The sequence below is a fragment of the Channa argus genome, chromosome 10, assembly GCF_033026475.1.
Source record: "Channa argus isolate prfri chromosome 10, Channa argus male v1.0, whole genome shotgun sequence".
Lineage (NCBI taxonomy): Eukaryota > Metazoa > Chordata > Actinopteri > Anabantiformes > Channidae > Channa > Channa argus.
The window spans coordinates 17,667,120-17,685,671 of NC_090206.1; the positions used below are offsets into that span (position 1 = coordinate 17,667,120).

The 18,552-nt window shown below is 38.8% G+C and overlaps 2 protein-coding genes across 4 annotated transcripts; one reads left to right on the forward strand and one right to left on the reverse strand.

Annotated features, from left to right (window-relative positions):
* Positions 1–1,734: 1,734 nt before the first annotated feature.
* Positions 1,735–9,050, reverse strand: tspan6 (tetraspanin 6). Its single transcript, XM_067518097.1, has 8 exons — positions 8,748–9,050; positions 5,604–5,792; positions 5,450–5,524; positions 5,269–5,364; positions 4,767–4,922; positions 4,522–4,605; positions 2,662–2,746; positions 1,735–2,431 (listed from the first exon to the last, which is right to left on the reverse strand). Exons 1-7 carry the CDS (start codon positions 8,832–8,834, stop codon positions 2,678–2,680), a joined length of 756 nt encoding a protein of 251 aa, XP_067374198.1. The 5' UTR covers positions 8,835–9,050; the 3' UTR covers positions 1,735–2,431; positions 2,662–2,677.
* On the forward strand, positions 8,999–18,543 carry srpx2 (sushi-repeat containing protein X-linked 2). 3 transcript variants are annotated; one of them, XM_067518091.1, is made up of 11 exons: positions 10,461–10,749; positions 13,538–13,675; positions 14,436–14,513; positions 14,770–14,961; positions 15,069–15,245; positions 15,587–15,710; positions 15,795–15,916; positions 16,015–16,194; positions 16,746–16,879; positions 16,999–17,120; positions 18,153–18,543. In XM_067518091.1, exons 4-11 carry the CDS (start codon positions 14,871–14,873, stop codon positions 18,331–18,333), a joined length of 1,131 nt encoding a protein of 376 aa, XP_067374192.1. In that variant the 5' UTR covers positions 10,461–10,749; positions 13,538–13,675; positions 14,436–14,513; positions 14,770–14,870; the 3' UTR covers positions 18,334–18,543. The 3 variants fall into 3 exon arrangements, with proteins under 3 accessions (XP_067374194.1, XP_067374191.1, XP_067374192.1); XM_067518093.1 differs by lacking the exons at positions 10,461–10,749; positions 13,538–13,675 and adding an exon at positions 8,999–9,017; XM_067518090.1 differs by lacking the exon at positions 13,538–13,675 and having other exon boundaries at positions 10,457–10,749.
* Positions 18,544–18,552: the final 9 nt, after the last annotated feature.

An 18,552-nucleotide genomic window follows, 5' to 3' on the forward strand; every position in this document is an offset into this window, starting at 1 on the left:
GTAGCCTGGAGGCAAATGTGATGCAACTTGCAGACGTTGAGACGCGCATTAATTTGTGTAGTTTTCAAATATATAAATATATATATTTTTTAAAGCTGTGTCAAATTATTCCATTTTCAAATCTTCCGTCTAATTCAATTGTCAGCCCTCTCAGCTTATTGTTGCAAAGCACTGCCTCCTCGTGGTTTGACTTTGTGGGTCCCTCCGACGCTTTCTCGCAGATCCTGCAGAAACCCACCACCACACTGAAATCACTCATTGTTGCAAACTTGTAGGAATTCATCTGTCAATCACGCACATATAATTCTCTCGCTATGAGGAGCTGATGGACTTACCTGCAGTTAGTTTTTAGTTTCCAAACGCCGCTGTGCACCTACACCATGAAAGAGCCACAGTGAAGTCTCAACCCTTCAGGTGAGTTGCACAGGTATATTTAATGATGTTAATTATGAAAAGGCCTGTGGCAGTGTTGGGGCTTCACTAATGAGATCAATGACACCTGTGATTTTCCAGTTGTGGCCAGTTAAAATAAATTGACTTTTTGTTTGTTTTGCCTACTAAACAGACTAAAGCAACAAGACGTGGGGGGAAACATCATCTTGAACAATTAGATTAATTTTTCTCTTGAGATTTATTTTGTGACACAGATTGGGATCCTCAGTAGACAAACACATATCTGGATTTATCCACAGTATTTTCAAATTAAAAATAGCTCTAAAAACATCTCACAGTAGTAACATTTATCAACTAGACACGTGTTCCCTAAAATGAACACCCCATACTGTTACTATGAGTTTTAAGGCCAGTTCAGTCCCACCAAGTGTCTCTGGGGAAGACACTAAACCCGCAGGTTGCTCCCAGTGGGTCAGGCCACAACTTCAGTGGCAGCTGCTGCCATGAGGATGTTAATGTGTGAATGAAAAGTAATTATAAGGTGCTTTGGGTGGAAAGATTTACTTTAACTCAATAGGGAAATGCTGGTCAGGGGAAAAGTCTGCGTACAGATGGAGCAATGTGGCTTTTGCTCCTGTCCCAAAATACCTTACACTGAAAGCTGATTACATACGAATCATTTATGAGAGGACATTTTGTCTTAATGTTTGAATCTATACTTTCAAACCTTTAATACATTCACTGTGGGTTGCCTGGCATCTAACAGCTCTCTGAGGCCAGAGTTTTAGTTAATTCTGCCCTGAGTTTGAAATTTTGTCAACATCTAATTATCATACTAGTGAGATAGCTTTGGTGGTTTTGAAGAGACATACTAGATAAAGAGTGGTCTCACGATTTGTTGGGCCTCAGGTGTTCCTATCAAAATGCAGACTAATCTGTGTAACATAAAGTGAACACGATAGGTTCTGGCTTGATCTTATCATTGTAGACATGTGCATTAAAATGCCTCAAATTTGTGTAGAACCTTCTCTAACCTGTAAAATTTATTTTCACACTACTGAAGTATCTTTTCACGTCATAAATTATACATGTGGTATTTACATGTGGTTAATCTTATTTAGTAATGCCGACACAGTCCACTTTTGATATTTCTGTTATATAACTCTCATATTGTTAACATAATAAGGTTAAATTAAAAGTTGCCCTGCACATTGTATTTAATTTAGATTTTAAAATTAACTCCTCCCACAATATCTACTATCTCCACAATAAAGTTGTTACTTTACCTGTGGACTTCACCTGTGGCACTGACACATTCTTAGCTCCATGCAAAACTCATGGTGAAGATAATGGATTTTATCTTTATTTTTTGAGTATTTCATATGCATCAAAACAAAATAACACTTTAACACTGAAAACTGTGATAATAAGTTGGCTGGGCTGTCACAATTGGCACACAGGCTTTCAACAATACTGGCCTACACACAATAAGGCTCATTTTCCACACGACTCAAATGTCCCTACTGTACATCACACACATGATTTCAGGTGACACGTTCTTGTCCATCTTTCAGGTTAAATGGGTTTCACGCACACAAATGCACTTAGTGTTGCACATATCAGCTCATCTACATTTCTTCTGCTCAGCTACAGACTAACTTTAGCAAAATTACAAAATAAAGCAGCCACATAATACAAAGATATAAGAAATTGAAATGTTGACAAACAGAGTTAATTTACTCAAAGTTACATTTGGTTACATCTATGCTTAACCAAAGGTCCCTAATTAAATCCCTAATTGAGTAACAAATGATCTTTGAAGTGTCCAGGTCCCTTTTTGTTTTGTCAAACAATGCTGTGGGTGTTGTCCCTTTTGGTTTCCTTTTACATGTTTGTCACTGTGAGACTAAATAAAAGAAGAAGCAGTGAGTGTTTTCCCCTCTCTAAAATGATATTAACTGACAGACACACACACAAACAATAAAATCACAGGTGATTCATTTGACTCCATTTGCATCAGGAGTTGCCCATCAGAAACCTAAAAACACAGCCAGAAAACAGATTGTTAGTCCAAAAAACAAAACAAAAACAAAACAAACAAACAAACTGAAAACATTCAAATCTTCCATAATTAAACCACTGCAGCAGTTTCGTGGGTGGAGAGTTGACTTTGTATGTTTAACACAAGTTTGCGATTATTTGTGAAAATGTGGTGTTTTCTCCCAACAAGAAACTGCAGTGTACACATGCCCAATTTTTAATAACTACCTGTGTAAAGTCACTGTTAGACCATCTCATACTGGTTGTTGGTAATGTATCGAGACAAACAGCAGGCCAGGAATATCCCAATGAGCTGAAAGAAAAGAAATTTCACATAAAATACCTTTCAGATTTGTCAAAACAGACACATTTCCACGCATTTCCAATAACAATAATAGTTTGTGTTGTTGTACTATAAGAGGGAGAGGGGTGCATGGAGCAGCCTGCTCAGACAGGCTATAAATAACTGCCCACCTACACTATGTTGTCAAAACAACGCTTCCGCTAAGTGAAAGCGAAGGTGAAAGTTGAAGTTATTACCTCCGGTAAATGTGGTTGATTTTGCACAGTGACTATCTAGTTCAACTTTGGACCTTAGTTTTACAATGTGTGTCAGATTATCTCCACTGTGAAAGACCCATCCTGTCCACTGCTCCTTATGAAACTGACACTTAATTGATACTTGACATTGAGCAGTAGATTTAGACAGGCTGTAGTACATGAATATGACACTTAGGACTGTCAAAGTGGAAGACAGTGAAGTAAACTAATTTAGTTAACAGTACCCTGTGGGGTTTTGGAGCATTTTTAGAACTATGGTCTAAAGTTTTCTTTATTATCGTTCACAATGACACAAGTGACTCATAACAATTCTTGACAGTAGAAATAATAAGAAGGAACACTGCAATGCACCAGGAAAAGTAGAGCAAAAGGAGAAGACAGGCAGCAATGGAAACCTGAATGCAAAGAGTCACCTTCAGCAATCGCTAAAAGGATAGCTACACCTGCAAATACTAATCAAAGCCTCTTTCCCGGCATATATAAACAATGCAACAGAGAAGAGAGTAATCAGCGGCAGTGGCCTCATGGTTATGTAGCGTGTGATGTGGAGGGTCAGGGGACAGAGAAGACAGACTGACCACCACTCAGTGTTGCATGGGCAGAGACGTAGAGCTGATTATCAGTGTAAACTGCCGTCATTGTACAGACAGGGAAGTGGACTGAAACCGTTGTCAGTCTGGACCATCATAACGCCTAATATGTCTGGTTCTGTCTGACTCCTCTGTTCCCCTATTCTCTTTGTTTACCGGTTTATTTAAGAAGAACAACCTTTATTGTCATTGAGCACATATACATATTCCACATACATGTTACAATGCTGTACTGTCTCACTCAGGGACACACCTGGTGGGTAGGCAGGGATTTGATCCCACTGACGTCTGCATCCCATCCTCCAGTTCTACCCATTGAGCTACCAGAAAGTGCATATTTAAAGACATTGCTGTAAATGCACCAAATATTCTTTTTCTATCTGTAGTCCCTGAACAGATGGTACAAAATAATTTGGCCAGATATAACCCTTCTAGACATTCTGACTGCCCATGTTCACTAACTATAACCGTTTTTATGTAATGTCGCTTATATATTTGCCCACTTGGAGGACAAAACCAGGCTAATTGGTCAATTAACACACATCCACATTTTTGCCTTGACAATGAGGAAATACATGTCTTTCATCTCCCAAACTGCAGCATTAATTAACTATTTACATTGAATTTACACATTACTATATACTGTTACTATGGCAGGTTTGCTGTTTGTAGTACCTGAAATACTGCAGGTGCTATATAGGAATCCCAAGAGCCCGTTTTTCTTTTTACAGCTAAAATGTGATCTAAATAATAAATATCATAATATATAAATATTCACTTCAGCTGCAGTTCTGTGGAGTGTCCAGTGTAACACACCGGGTTTCAAGGTTTAGTGCTAGTCCCATGCATGAAAGCTATGATAGCTATGATAGTCCCAGCTATAACAACAAGACTGGATGTTGGGAAAAAAAATATTTTCATTTAATGCATGATGTACCTGGAAGAACGCAATTCCAAAAGAGATCCCTGCAATGATTCCTAGGTTTGCCTCCATCACACTGGTCACCCGTGCGAAGCACCCCTACAAAGCAGAAAGCAAAGACTTAGAGAGTGCCTTTTAAATTGTTCCACAACTACAGTTGGGCTGGTTTTTATCTAAGTGACCCGGTGTGATCCCTGAACATGCTTACATTTATTTTAACTGTGACTGATATCTAGGTATAGTACAGGCAGTGAACTCACCACTGTGTAGACCTCGTTCTCAGCCTTGTTAAGGTCTTTCAGGGTCTCCGGTGAGCACTTGACGTTCTCTTTGCAGCAACTCATGGGGATGCCCTTCTCTTTAAAGTAAAGTGTGTCGTTCCAGTCTGTGTAATTTTTCACGCCACAGCAATGCAACTACATGGAGAACAAACAAAGTTTTAACAAATTTCTTTATGCAGGATATATATACGTGGATCAAAAAGAGTGGGTAAATGATTAAATAACAAAAACAAAATAAAAACTACTGGATGCTGCTCTTTTGGCCACAAAGAAAAGTTAGGTCACTGCAAATGTTTTAAATCATCTACTAGGAAATTACCTGCAGTGAAAAGAGCAGGGCTGCTTATCTGCTCCCTATGGTTCAATGCTGAGTTACCCTTTAAAATGTTCCTATTTAAACAAGAGTTCTTTGGTTTGTGCAATGCAACACAAAGCGAGATAAGATTTACACCATTAGTGTCATGGAAAACCTCCCACTTACGGTCCTCTGGATGGTGTCGACTGCAACGCTGCTGCTCTGGGTGCTATTGTAGGACATCACAGCTTTTTCATAGGCAATGCCTAATTTGGCCTTGATCTGATGAATTCAAACCAAAATATATTATTTACTAAACAGATATGACCCATTAACTGTATTGCAGTGTTTTGCAACAGTAATTCACCTCATGTCTGAAGATAAAGCCTGAGACACCGGCCACAAGCTCAGCCAAGAACACAAAGGTCAAAAACATGGCATACTGAGGAAATAAAACAAGACAAATAATTATAAATAGTCACATTTGAAGGTAATGTCTGAATTTCTGCTCCTTCACTGACCAGTTTGAGCATCCATGGGCTGCCGCGGCATGTTGCAAAGCAACCGAATAGTCCAAAAATAACGATGGTGGCTCCAGTCCCAATGAGGACATATGGTGCATTGGTGCTGTCCTCAGATGCCAGGGACAAATAGGCCTCCAGGCTCACCTTCCCCCAAACCCCAACAGCCAGAAGGATGACGCCTGTGAACTGGAGGAGACAGCAGGGCGAGTCAGCTCAGGCATCAAAAAACCACAGATTTAAGGGCTATGTCTGAAGATTAAGACTCAAAACTACCTGCCTAATTATACATCATTAGTGCAGGGTTTTAATCAATCACTCACACACACCAATGCAAGATTTGTGATTAAATGTATTGATTACACATCTTTTGTTTTTTATGACCAACAATCCAAAATCTAGGTATCTAATTTGCCAAAATAGATAGAGAGGGAAAGAGGGAGAGAAAGCAGATGGCCCTGTGATGCCCACTGAATCTTGCAAATATCAGAAATACTTTTAATTAAGAACCATGATGGGCTGAATCTAGAAGAAACACAATTTCCTTTATTGATTTCCTTTGTGAAATCCACTGTTCTCTGGAGAGGAAATGACGACGAGAAGAAAGAGATGAGTTAGAACTGGGTAAAGAAGCTCTAAGACAAGATGTACCAAACAGTAATAGCCTCTAATATTGTTCATAATGAACACATATTTGATAAACCCTCCTTCCACTTGTCAGAAGATTCATTATATGCAGATTACTTTACTTACTGGTCAACATTTAAGGAAAAAGACACCTGGGAAAACTTACTAGCCTCAGCTTGCGGTTCAATCATCTCAGCATATTTCCCTTTAACACTGCCCACACAAGTCATTAGCTTGAGGGGAGTGCAACCAGCCAAGAGCCATAAATTATCAGGTAAAAGCACTGACCTGAACTTTGTGTCAGCAGCAGCAGCAGCAGTCTGAGGTGGCAGCTTGCTCAGTACAAAGATTTCCAGCAATGAAAAAAGCAATAAGTGCTTGTTTATTTCTAAACACAAACAACATATTTATATTTTCCCTACACAGAATTATCACTGCAACTACCGTTTATGCTTATCACTGAATTGTTGAAGGGCGGAAAACTGATCAGCAACTGTTCAGATTCTGATTTGAATCCTTGTGTTCTGTGATAATAAATTCGAATAGCTTTACGTTTTGGACCTAAATGATGAATGAACCATTATAAAATCAATTAGTAGATTCATTAAATCTAAAATATTGTATGTGGAACAAACAAATGTAACTTCACAGTAATCGCATAACAAAAAAGGGCTGGATAAAAAAAAAACTAAATCCACTCAAGCAAATTTTGATGATGTGTCACAGCTTTACATTGCAAATATAAAACCTGACAGCAAATTAGGATTTATAATTTTTTTTTTTTGACCTTTCGGCTTATCCCGTGAGTTCAGGGTCGCCAGAGCGTACCATTGTCCGCATGTTGATTTGGCACAGTTTTTACTCCGGATGCCCTTCCTGACACAACCTTCCCCAATTTCTACCAGGCTTGGACTGGCACTGCACTGATAGGTTAGGGGGTCAGTGTCTTACCCAGGCACACTTCAACATATAGCCACTCACCCTGTGGTCGACTGCCTTTACCAACTGAGCTACTTTAAAATAACCTTCAGTTTTTCCTAAGGTTAGAATTGAGTCACCCATGAGCTCCAACAAACCACAATGAAAAGAAACTTAGCCTGATCAATCTTTATTTTATAATGATCATACGTTTTTATTAATACATTTATGGTTCCAGGTTCTGTGATGTTAATATTTACGGTTTCCTTGAAGAACTCTCTTTTCTGATAGTAAACAGAATCAGGGCCCCAACTAATTTTTATTTTTTTTGATTAGGCAATTAATTGGTGTTTTATTAAGAGAAGAATGGCAAATGTGTATGTTATTACTTACCACATAACAGTCCAAAACCCAAAGAGAATAAAAAGCATCAAATATTCACATTTACCAAACTGGAATGATGAAATGTTGCTGTTACAACTCTAATTTGAACATGTTTGCTATTGGATTGTTTGACATTTTATAGACCAACCAATATGGCTAATCAAGAAAAAAAAAAATCAGTAACAGACTATATAGTCACTGCACTTCTAAATGAATAATTCATTGGCTATGATTTGTGTCTGACATTTAACAGACCACAACCAATCAAGGAAAAAGGTAACGTTACCAAATGATCATTAATCCATTAACCGGAGGCTCTAAGCTAAATATTTTACTTTTACTTTCTGACATTTTATAAATCCAGTTATTATTATCAATGAAATAAATTAGGTTTAAACATTATTCATTGATCTTCATTTAATAAATCGCCTAATTGTTGTAGTTCTTTAAAAGATTTATTTAGGCCAATCTTATCTATTGATTGTCAACTGACTGATAGACTTGTTGCCGCTATACACGAAAACATACTAGGTCATTTTATAGAACATGTCTTTAGGAGAGTCACAAAACGGTTAAATTATTATGTTGTCAATCGATCGTCAATCGATTAATTATCCAGGCCTGTTCAAAGTTTAAAAGTTTTCAAACAAGGTGTTGCTCCACACTTTTTATATTTAGGTTTGGTTTGTTTCTTACTGGTTAATAAAAGGGGGAAAAATCTTCAAAATCAAATATTTAACTAACGTCAATCGATTCATTGGCTGATCATAGTTGTTGCAGTTTTACGTTAACAGAGGCATATTTTACGGTTAACAACAACAAAAAAACAAAACAAGAACGAACAAATCAGACATGATCATTTGTGACCTGCAATAACTAAACGACGATCCCTGACGTAGCTCAGTTGTTTCCGAGCAGCTAGCGGTTCGTGTTCAGGACACGATGGCTTTCTCCTCCGAGTCGCTGAACGACGCCAACATCCAACGTTTTTAACGGTCGGTGCTTTTTTCAACAAGTGGTTCTTTGTATCGGCACAGAAACAAGCCCACATTCACGTGTCGACTTATATCCAACACTTTTGAACCCATAAAAGGAGGTTAACCACGTATGTCCGTGTTCTGATTTGAGGAAATGATGCTGTTAGCCCCGTTGGCATCGCCGACGCTTTTAGCCCATTGTTGCTCCTTTAGCTCGTTGTCCCCCGTTATAACTCACCCAGAATATGAGGCTGTAGGAGATGAGGAAAGTCTTCAGGCAGGTGATCACCGGCTTCGTCTGAAGCCGCCGAGATGACGGCGACATGGTGGTGTTTGTAGTTTGAGATGAACAAAGGAAGAAAAGTTCACTTCACAGAGTCCTAAGAAGGGACAGAGAAAAACTTCGGGATAAATCCAAGGACAGAGGGGAAGTGTCGTCACTAAGCCGAATTCGCTTTCCTGAAGGGATAAAAAGCTCGACTCAACCCGGACCAGCGTCAAATCTGAGGTGGGGAATTCAAAATAAACCACGCTCTGAAAACGTGGAAAAAATCACCCAGAACACACACACGGTTCATTCGAACGGGGAAACTTTGGTAAAAAAACTTTTGTAAACCGCAGTTTTATATGTGGAACACGTGCCACCTGGCGCCACAAAAAACCAAGTGCAACGTCTTCACAAGTAAAAAAAGTGAAATTTGACTACAAGCAATCATGGAATTTAACACATAAGCAGACTCATGTTTCTATCGCACTGGTGTTTCTACAGATTCCTGACATTTTACAGTCAAATGATGAACACATCAGCAGATTAACTGCTCAATTATACATATAAACCCCGCAGTTACAATCCTTTAGTTTAATCAGCCAAATGTCCGTAAAGATGTCAAAGTACTATTTACTTTACACTACTTTAAAGGCTATATTTGGTTAGTATAATCAAGCCCCAAACCCGGGGTTGAGGTGATCATAAAAGGGCCATTGCATTGCAAACTAATAAATAGTATTACCTCGTTTGATATTAAACCGTTATTTCAGTAGAAGCGATTAAAGGGATAATGTTTCGTAAGTGAAACGGCCCAAAGCCACAGAAATATTAGCTTTGACAAATTAAAGGATTGTTGAAGTTTAAAGACTAGTTGGATCTGCCAGTATAAATTTTACATGTCACGTACGTTTTTGTGGAGGAACTTTAGTTTCAACATGGACCTGAGTATTTCCACCAAGTTGGAAATAAGCAGAGCCAGTTTCATGAACTATCTTAAATTACCTTTAACCACTCAGTTACTGTAAAATTATTTAGCTTGTTAAAAAATGCCTTTATTTTGAAAGCCGCAGCGTTATTTCCTGCTGTTAACGCTTATTGACTTTATAATCAAATGCATTATTTCGTTGCTGATATAACATATGTGAAGGGTCAAATTACATCAGCTGGGTAAGGAAAATTAGCATAACGTGGTGACATGACGCTGATTTAAAAAGACAACGATTTCTTTTTTCCGCAAGTCAAATTCCCTCTCACTTTATGTTCGCCCCTGGTATTTTAATCAGAAAAATAATGTTTACATTTGTGTTAAGTTGACACTAGCAAACCCGGGAGCTCTGTTTTGTAACTTACTAACACAGACCCTGTTATGCCTGTGAAGCATTTTCTATCCTTGTTTTTAAGAGTGCTAAGCCCTCTACAGTAAATAAGGTGTATTATGTAACTTAAATTAAGATAATAGCTTGTTTATATGAGTATCATAATAGGGGCAAAAACATTAAGTATCAGTTGAGTATCTATTCAAAGGGAGACAACGATTTTCTGAATAAGCTTTAGTTCAATCAAGTCCGTATTTTTTATTTACTCTGGAGCTTCTATTAAGCTTCACTCTCTAGTCGCATGTGATTTTTGAAGGGGTGGAGTTCTGTTTGGATGAAACGCACGAATGAGAAGTCCGACAGTGCCACCAAGTGGTTTTAGACTTGACCAGGATCCTGTACAAAAATCTGGGGAGACTCCTGATAGACGGGAGTGACTGTTCTCCACAGCGGGGATCATTTTGGGAATAGTTCTTTGTTTCACTCCTTGTAAACTTTATCTGGAATATAACTTTGAACTTTGTCCTTCTCTGTCGGTTCTCTGGGATCTGAACCAGTTTGACAAAGAAAGTTTTCCCCCCGTCGGAAGTGTCATCCTTGTGTTTCTGACATGTCCATTAGACGCACTGTTGCAGTGTTCATTTTATTCTTCACAGGTGAGTTTTCTTTGTAATGTACCCAGGTTTCTGAATTAAAATGTAATTGTTATTGCTCAAAATGTAAATTTATCGCATCGGTAGAATATGTATTCCGACCAGTTACTCAAAAGAAAGTTCGTACCGTTATTTAAAGTATATTAGTCTGTTGGATAACTCCTATGGTGTGTGTAGGCAGCATTTTTACGTTTGTATTAAAAAACAATATTATTCAGTCTGCTTATTTGGTTTGGCCTGGGAGGAGTCAGACCATATGCCTGTGCCAATTCGCCAAAGGATAAAGTGATTCAAGATGATAAAAGGCAGCAAATTGTTACATTTACTAAAGTGAGACCATTAAATTAAGGTGTTTGTACAAAGGAACAGTTTCAGGTGTTTTTTTATTTCAGATCTGATTTGATTGATTCGTCAGTGACAATGGATCACATACAGATTAACACAGCAGAATAAAAAGCCCAGTAGTGCCCTCCGAAATTCAGAATGAAATACAAATTCCAATGTAAAAGCCAAGCAAGCACCACAAATGATTTATATAAATGTACTTACGTACATTTACTGTTTCATTGTATCTTAACCAAAAATATATTTTTTAAGACTTTAACATTCAAACATTAATCTTGCCTCCATGCAGTTGAGAAATACCTTCATTTCAGCAGGACTAACAATTCTATTAGATGCAGATGTGCTGCAGTTTGGAGGCCACTGGGTGAATGCAGATGGAGTTCACCCCTCCCTTCAGGAATGAAGAGCTGGGATGCAGCTCCCCCACAACATATTCCAACATGCAACTGGCTGCAGTCCAGTAAAAGTGAATTTCAAATGAGCTGCTGTTGAGCTGCCTTCCTCTTCAGGTGCTTCTCTTTGCTTGCTGACCAGGCAGTTTAATTACAACTCAGCACCAATCTCTGCCAGTTAATTACCGAGGAGTTCCCCTCTGAGCCAAGTGCGCTAAAGCCTTCATTAATCCCGCAAGATAATAACGTGACCTGACATCCACCCTGAAGCTCACATAAGCTCAGATGATAATGTAAAGCGATTGAAAGGACCTTTGTCATAGATCAGACCTCAGACACTTTCCTCTGATGTGACTCATCACTGCTGCCTGCAGTATGCACGTCTCTGTGGTAAAGGCTGTAGGGCGAGTCAGGCCTGATGCTCACTGTGTGTCTTGGCACATTTGAATAATAATTAAAATGGTTTTAAACTAATATTTAATACCCTTTTCGAAAATAATAAACTGTATATGAATAGGATAATAGGTTGTTTATACTGTGTGCTCCATGTCAGGAATGTCAAATAAATAACTTATCTCCAAATAGTCATAAACAGATAATCAATCTATAAACATAAACAATCAGCTCCTCCGTTCACATGTTAAAGTGTACCTTATCAAGACACTGAACCCCAACTTAGTTTCTCCCGGTGAGTGTTGGGCAGCGGCATAGCACCTCCCCCATTGGTGTGTGAGTGTGTGTGTGATTGTGATTTTATGTAAAATCATGTGATTAAGTGCAAAGGAGTGAATAAGAATCAGTGTAAAGTGCGTTGAGTGCCAATAACCATTTACCATTTAAAATCCTACCTTTAGAGGGATTATCTGTCTGGATACAACAACCCATAAATTCCATCCATCCATTATCTTAACTGCTTATCCTGTTCAAGGTCGCAACGGCCTGGAGCCTATCCCAACTGTCTTTGGGCAAGGGGGGGCACACCCTGGACAGGTAGCCAGTCTATCTCAGGGTCTTCAAAACATTCACACTCACATTGACATCTCCAGGCAATTTAGAGTTCCCTGAAAACCAAACATGCTTGTCTTTGGACTGGGGGAGGAAAATGGAATAGCCGGGGGAAACCACGCATGCACACGGAGAACATGCAAAATCCACACAGAAAGGCTACAGCGGGCCGGGATTTGATAGGGGGACCTAACTAACACTAACCACTCCGCCATAGTGCTGCCTGCTACAATATTCTATTGTGCTAAAATATATGAATGTTATTTTATTTATAATGAGAATGATTTATTTCAGCTTCAGATCACTGGTCACTTCTTGTGCTTTTTACAGCCGGTACCTGTCACTGTGACAGGGGGAGGACCTGGGGTGGAGAATCTGATTTTTTCTGGCCCTGTCCTTGTTCAGCTTGTTCAGTAGTTTAGTGTGACAGAGCCATCCATGTTCTTTATTTACATTGTGATAATACATTTGATCTGCTTTACAGCTAGGTCATTTAGAACAGTGATTTCCAAATTATGGGTGAGGCCCCATCAAACTGTGCCGAGATTAATTGCCATCAGTCATGAGAGGATAAATGATCTAGGAAAGATTTTACTTCGATTGAATTTTGTTATTTTAGTAAATGGTAAATCCATTAACATTTTTGGGGTTTCTAGTTGTTCATCATTTTACAATTTTTTTCAATGAAAAACATTTTCTGGTTCTATAGATTTAATTCATTGTTGTACATTAACTAAATGTCTGTGGTTTGGTCTGTTGATCAGACATTTGAAGATGTCTGCTTGCGCTGTAGGAAAATATAAAAAGAACGATTTCCTGACATTTTAACTAAAACAAATTGATTATAGCTGTCATTTAAATGTGATAGAGTGAAATATATCATATTTCTCTCAAAATTTAGGTGGAGCAGAACAGTACATAGAATAAAATTGTCAAAGTAGAAGTATCCTGAATTTGTACTTATTCTTACTTCTCTAATTTCCATATGTGATGGTGCTTGCCAGCTATCAGGAACCTGAAGTAATGTGTGTTCTTTGTGTCTACTTCAGCTCTGCAGTACAGACCATCAAACTGATGAGCTGAGCTTGTCTTGTTCCTCTGTGACTAATTCTTTGTAAGGGAGACTCAGGAAGCATTAGTCTGGGGAAGAGTGAAACATTGGGCTCATTATGAGAAAAATGCTGATGGTATGTTTAATCCACGCATCCCTGGAACAATCTTGAGCTTGTAATAGTGTAGAAGCATCATTATTAATAGAAACCACGTTTAAGTGAACCTAATTTAGTTTAAAGCAACTGTGCCAGAGAACAGAAAAGCTTGAGCTAAAGGAAAGGAAGCAGTACAGGAACTGACTTGAGGTGGGGGAGGAGGTCGACAGACTGGAAAGTTTGGCACTAAGTTCTAAACATTGAGTTGTTTTGGGGATTTCATAATGTGGCTGAACCAAAACTGCTGAGAACAGAGAATTATTATGTAGAAAGATGAGATTCAGAAGCAAGGCCAGCACACAAGCCATTCAGCTTATAACATGGAAGAGGCTGAACTATTTCCAAGTGAATAATTCATTAATTATTATATAATCAAGGCAAGAAGATAATATGATGTAAAATATTTGTACTGAAATCTACATTAATTTTTGTACCATTAAAAAAAAAACAAAAAAACCATGATCTATTTGCAAGGTTGCCATGTTTTATGACCCATCTCTGCTTGGGACTTGGGTTAGAGTCACTGATTGCAAATCCAGGTGTCTAAGCACAGGAATGTTATTGAGCTTATGAAACATGAAAGGAAGTTATTGAAATGTGATTTTGCATAAAAAAAACAAAACACTGCTCATACTAAAAGCCCAATGAAAAATAACGTTTGACTGACCATGGTCACATGAAAAATGCTAAATGTTTGTTCATCGTTTCCACATGTCTGATTCTTATTTTGTTGTTTCAGCTGGCTCTGGGACAACAGTCAATGACAGCTACAATGACTTTGCAGAGGAAGAACAAACTCCTCAACTAGACTACAAAGGTGCGTATGGAAAAACATTTAACAATATGTAACGGTACTTCTAGAATCATTTTGTCCACATTACTCTTTACACTATAATAGCTGGAGTCCCTTTAATACCTCTTGTATCCACGTAAAAAAAGTAAATTAATGGAGTTTTTTGTTCATGAGCACTCACCCTCTTTGTGAAATGTTTCATCAAATAAAGAGTGGTCTGGTACCCGCCATTATACAGTAGCTTCACACAGATTTAGGTTTGATTACTCTCCAAAAACAGACCCTTACTGGTGTCATTCTCCGGGTCTGACCAATGGGGAGGTGACCTGCCACTCCCCTCGAGGTGTGGCCTACAGGAGCACGCTGGGCACCCTCTGCCAGATGAGTTGTGACCGAGGATACCGACTGGTGGGGAAGAGCTCGATTCGGTGCCTTGCCAACCGACGGTGGTCTGGGACTGCTTACTGCCGTAGTATGCGAAAGTTTCGAATTTAAGCTCCAATATGAAGATGAATTAAAAGTACATCAATTAGCTGCACTTCATAATCACTATATGTCTTTGTGGTGATAATTCTTCAGAAAGGCGCTGCCATGTGCTGCCCCTTATTCCACATGGCAGATATACCTGCACTCAGGGCTTTATGGTGGACTCCAGGTGTGAGTTCACCTGTGACCCAGGGTATCGCATCGAGGGGGAACACTCACGCATCTGTCAGCACAGGGGGTCGTGGACCGGAGCACAGCCAGTGTGTTCAGGTATACATGTACAATATGTAATACTAAGTCAGCAGCATTAAACTCTTACTGACTACAATTTAAATTACTGCCATAAGTGCGAATTCAGTTTGCTCTGTGTATTTCTATCCAGTAGTCCATCAGTCTTTCACAAACCCAGCTCCCAGTGGGTCCACTCTGATAAAAAAACAACTTTTCATTGGACTGAATCCAGAACTGGGATCTGCTAACATTCCATCTTCATACTCTGCTCTGTATAACTATTGTTATAAAATAGTCTAACAAAGATGTTGCCATTCAACTCTATTTTTTTGCTGTAATATCTTCTACATTGTTCTTAAGTTTTAAACTGTTTATTTCAGATATCGATCCGCCAAAAATCAAATGTCCTCCATCCAGATTCAAGTTTGCTGATCCTGGAGAACTCACTGCTAGGGTAACCTGGGACCCTCCCACTGCTAAAGATACTGCTGATAAATCACTTGAGTATGCCACTAATTTCCTTTGCTTTATTTTTTCTGTAAACTTTCAAATGGAATTAAACATTTGGCCCCACTTGCCTTTCTGCAGCGTAATACTAGTCGGCCAGGAGCCAGGCACCGACTTTAAAGAGGGAGCAAACATTATCCAATACAAAGTATATGATCAAGCAAGAAACAAAGCCGCCTGCAAGTTTATTGTACGTGTTGAGGGTAAGCTGGGAAACCTTTCTTTCTTCTAATGAAAGAAGCTTAAATACTACACATTCATTAAAGAACACGAGCACTGACCTTCACTGACCTCCTCCCAGTCAAAAGATGTCCCGAACTATCTGCACCTCTGCATGGTTTCCTCACCTGCTCGTCTGATGGGAATAACTATGGTGCCACATGTGAATACCACTGTGATGGAGGATATGAACTGAGGGGGGTGTCCAGTCGTGTCTGCCAGTTCAGCCGGGACTGGGACGGAAACACTGCTGAATGCGTTCGTGAGTACTGAGTCTGCATTAAAATGCTTTAAAATTTGCTGCATATAGAACAAATAGAAAAACTTAGAACATTAACAGAGGCAAAACTATCAGTAAAGCAATCTGAAAACAATCCATTGCAATTAAAGGCCTCTTTATTATTGTATGTTACATTGCTGTGAAATATTAGATCATTTTGTGTATTTGGGCTCTAAACAGTTGAAAATGAAACAACCTGGACAGTCTAGAGTTGAAATCGTTATTTGTTGACATGCTAATAACTTCTAGAACCTGTGAAATGCTTATAATATTTATAACACTATAACACTGCTAGACACAAAAAGGTGGTTTGAATCATTACAAATGTTTTGTATTTGATAAACGTCTTATGCAAAATCATGAAAAGTAACCAGTAACTACCACTGTAAAATAATGATTTACGTAGCAAAAAGGAATTACTCAGGTAAAGTAAAAGTACCTCAAAACTGCGTACATACAGCACCCAACTAAATGTATTTAAAGTATAAAAGCAGGATGTAATTTGGATGACCAGGATGACCTTTGCGTTTTAGCAATGGAGATTAAATCTGATGTAAAGTCAGCCCCAGCTCTCCTGGATCAGTTCTACGAAAAGAGGAGGCTGCTGATCATGTCTGCACCCAACATATCAGACCCAGATTACCAACTGCAAAACATCATGATACAAGTGAGAAAACTTCCTGTTTTGCTGGTGACTTCACATGAATCCCTTGAAATTGTAGCAGTAACAAAGAAAGTTTAATAAACAGCAAGAACCTAGAACTGTATTTTCCTGTTTTCCACCAGAAAGCAGACTGTGGATTGGACCTGCGACACGTAACTGTTATTGAGCTCCTGGGCTCTCCGCCTCGTGAGACAGGACGTATAAAAGAAAGTCTGCTAAATTCTGAAGTGACTGAGGGGTTAAGGTAAAACCGAGATACTTCATTACTGTTATTCAGATGTTTTATAGTTCATTCTGGGGAAAAGTTCCATCCTAAAGCGGCTCTATAGAGCTCACATGATAATTAACAGTAAAGGAGTTGTTTCTCCTCACTCTCTTTAAATGTCAGGAGCCTTCTAATAAGAAGGCATTAAAAGGAAAAAGTCTACGTGAAACATTACTGAGGTTAAAAAAATGGCAAAATAATAATTTCACGTTAGTACTGTCAAAATGCCAAAAGTGTTAACAGAACATTAATAGTTAACGTCTGGCTTTGTTTCCACGAGAATAAGTGAGTAAGCAAGAAGTTCTTTATAATCTACTATTTTGCACCACAGAGGGCCACTCAAATGTTGGCACTACTTCATCTTAGCACAGAAATGCAGAAGTTTCCACCAACTGTGCAATTTGAGTAAGGGGGAACTGCTCACTTTTTCCAGAATGGAAAGCTTTTTCCTAACTTAGTCTCTACATTGACACACAAATCCCACAACGGAGAGCGACATGAACCACATTCTTCCAGAGCTTTGGACAGAAATCTACATAAGAACAGGAATATTCTTTAGGGCTTATTATCAAAGGGTTACAGCATTACAATGTAATTCCCGTAAGCCAGTGACCTTCAGATAAAGCTGCACTCATCAATATTTTTGTTTTCAATGGATCAAATGACATGTAGTATAAAAAGAGTTGCTTGTAGTGATGAACACACAGGGGAATTATCATCTGACTCCTGCAGCTCAGTTTTCCTCAGCTTAACAGTGCAGTTTAATTTTAAAACAATGCTACAAGAACAGTAAAGTGTGGAAAGAAAAACAATAAAAACACTCAGCTGACAGTCTCTCTGTAGAGCTGAGGGGAACTGCAGAGTTGTACCGTGACCATTTGTGGCTTCATTACTAGGAATGACTTCATTCGTTTGAAAAAATACTGATTATAACCATCTGAGTGATTTCTATCTGTGAGATAGTGGACCACCCCTTTAATGATCAAATTGCTGTGTCATGGTTCTCTGCAGACAAGCATTCAGAATCTCCAGGTCCTACTTCAGCATGGTGCTGCTGGACAAACTTGGGCTGGATAGAGAGCGCTTCATTTCCCCTATGGCGTCAGACGAGCTGTTCTCATACATCGATAGCTTCCTGCTGGATGAAGAGGAACGAGAGAGGCTGGAGCTCCACAGACACTTCTGTGACTAATTTAATAAAGATCTCTGGTTGCCACAGTGATAACTTCATCAGTATAACTAAAACAAGATGAGAAATGACAACCAGAAAGCCAACCAGGGCTAGAGAATTATTACAGGGAAAAGAGGACAAGATGGGATTCCTCATTTTCAAATGTGATCACTATACAACACTGAAGTAATAGCACTGTCTCTTTTATGTAAACTAATGAGCTGAGAAGCATGGAGACTG

What these genes read in the sequence shown, in the direction of transcription:
- tspan6 (XM_067518097.1), bottom strand. Translation starts at nt 8,834, where the DNA reads ATGTCGCCGTCATCTCGGCGGCTTCAGACGAAGCCGGTGATCACCTGC. An exon ending in GCCCATGGATGCTCAAACTG is followed by an intron (nt 5,525 to 5,603) that starts GTCAGTGAAGGA and finishes TTATTTCCTCAG; the next exon opens with TATGCCATGTTTTTGACCTT. An exon ending in TTGGAATTGCGTTCTTCCAG is followed by an intron (nt 2,747 to 4,521) that starts GTACATCATGCA and finishes CTTTTCTTTCAG; the next exon opens with CTCATTGGGATATTCCTGGC.
- srpx2 (XM_067518090.1), top strand. Translation starts at nt 10,704, where the DNA reads ATGTCCATTAGACGCACTGTTGCAGTGTTCATTTTATTCTTCACAG. An exon ending in TGCAAAACATCATGATACAA is followed by an intron (nt 16,880 to 16,998) that starts GTGAGAAAACTT and finishes GTTTTCCACCAG; the next exon opens with AAAGCAGACTGTGGATTGGA. An exon ending in GAAGTGACTGAGGGGTTAAG is followed by an intron (nt 17,121 to 18,152) that starts GTAAAACCGAGA and finishes GGTTCTCTGCAG; the next exon opens with ACAAGCATTCAGAATCTCCA.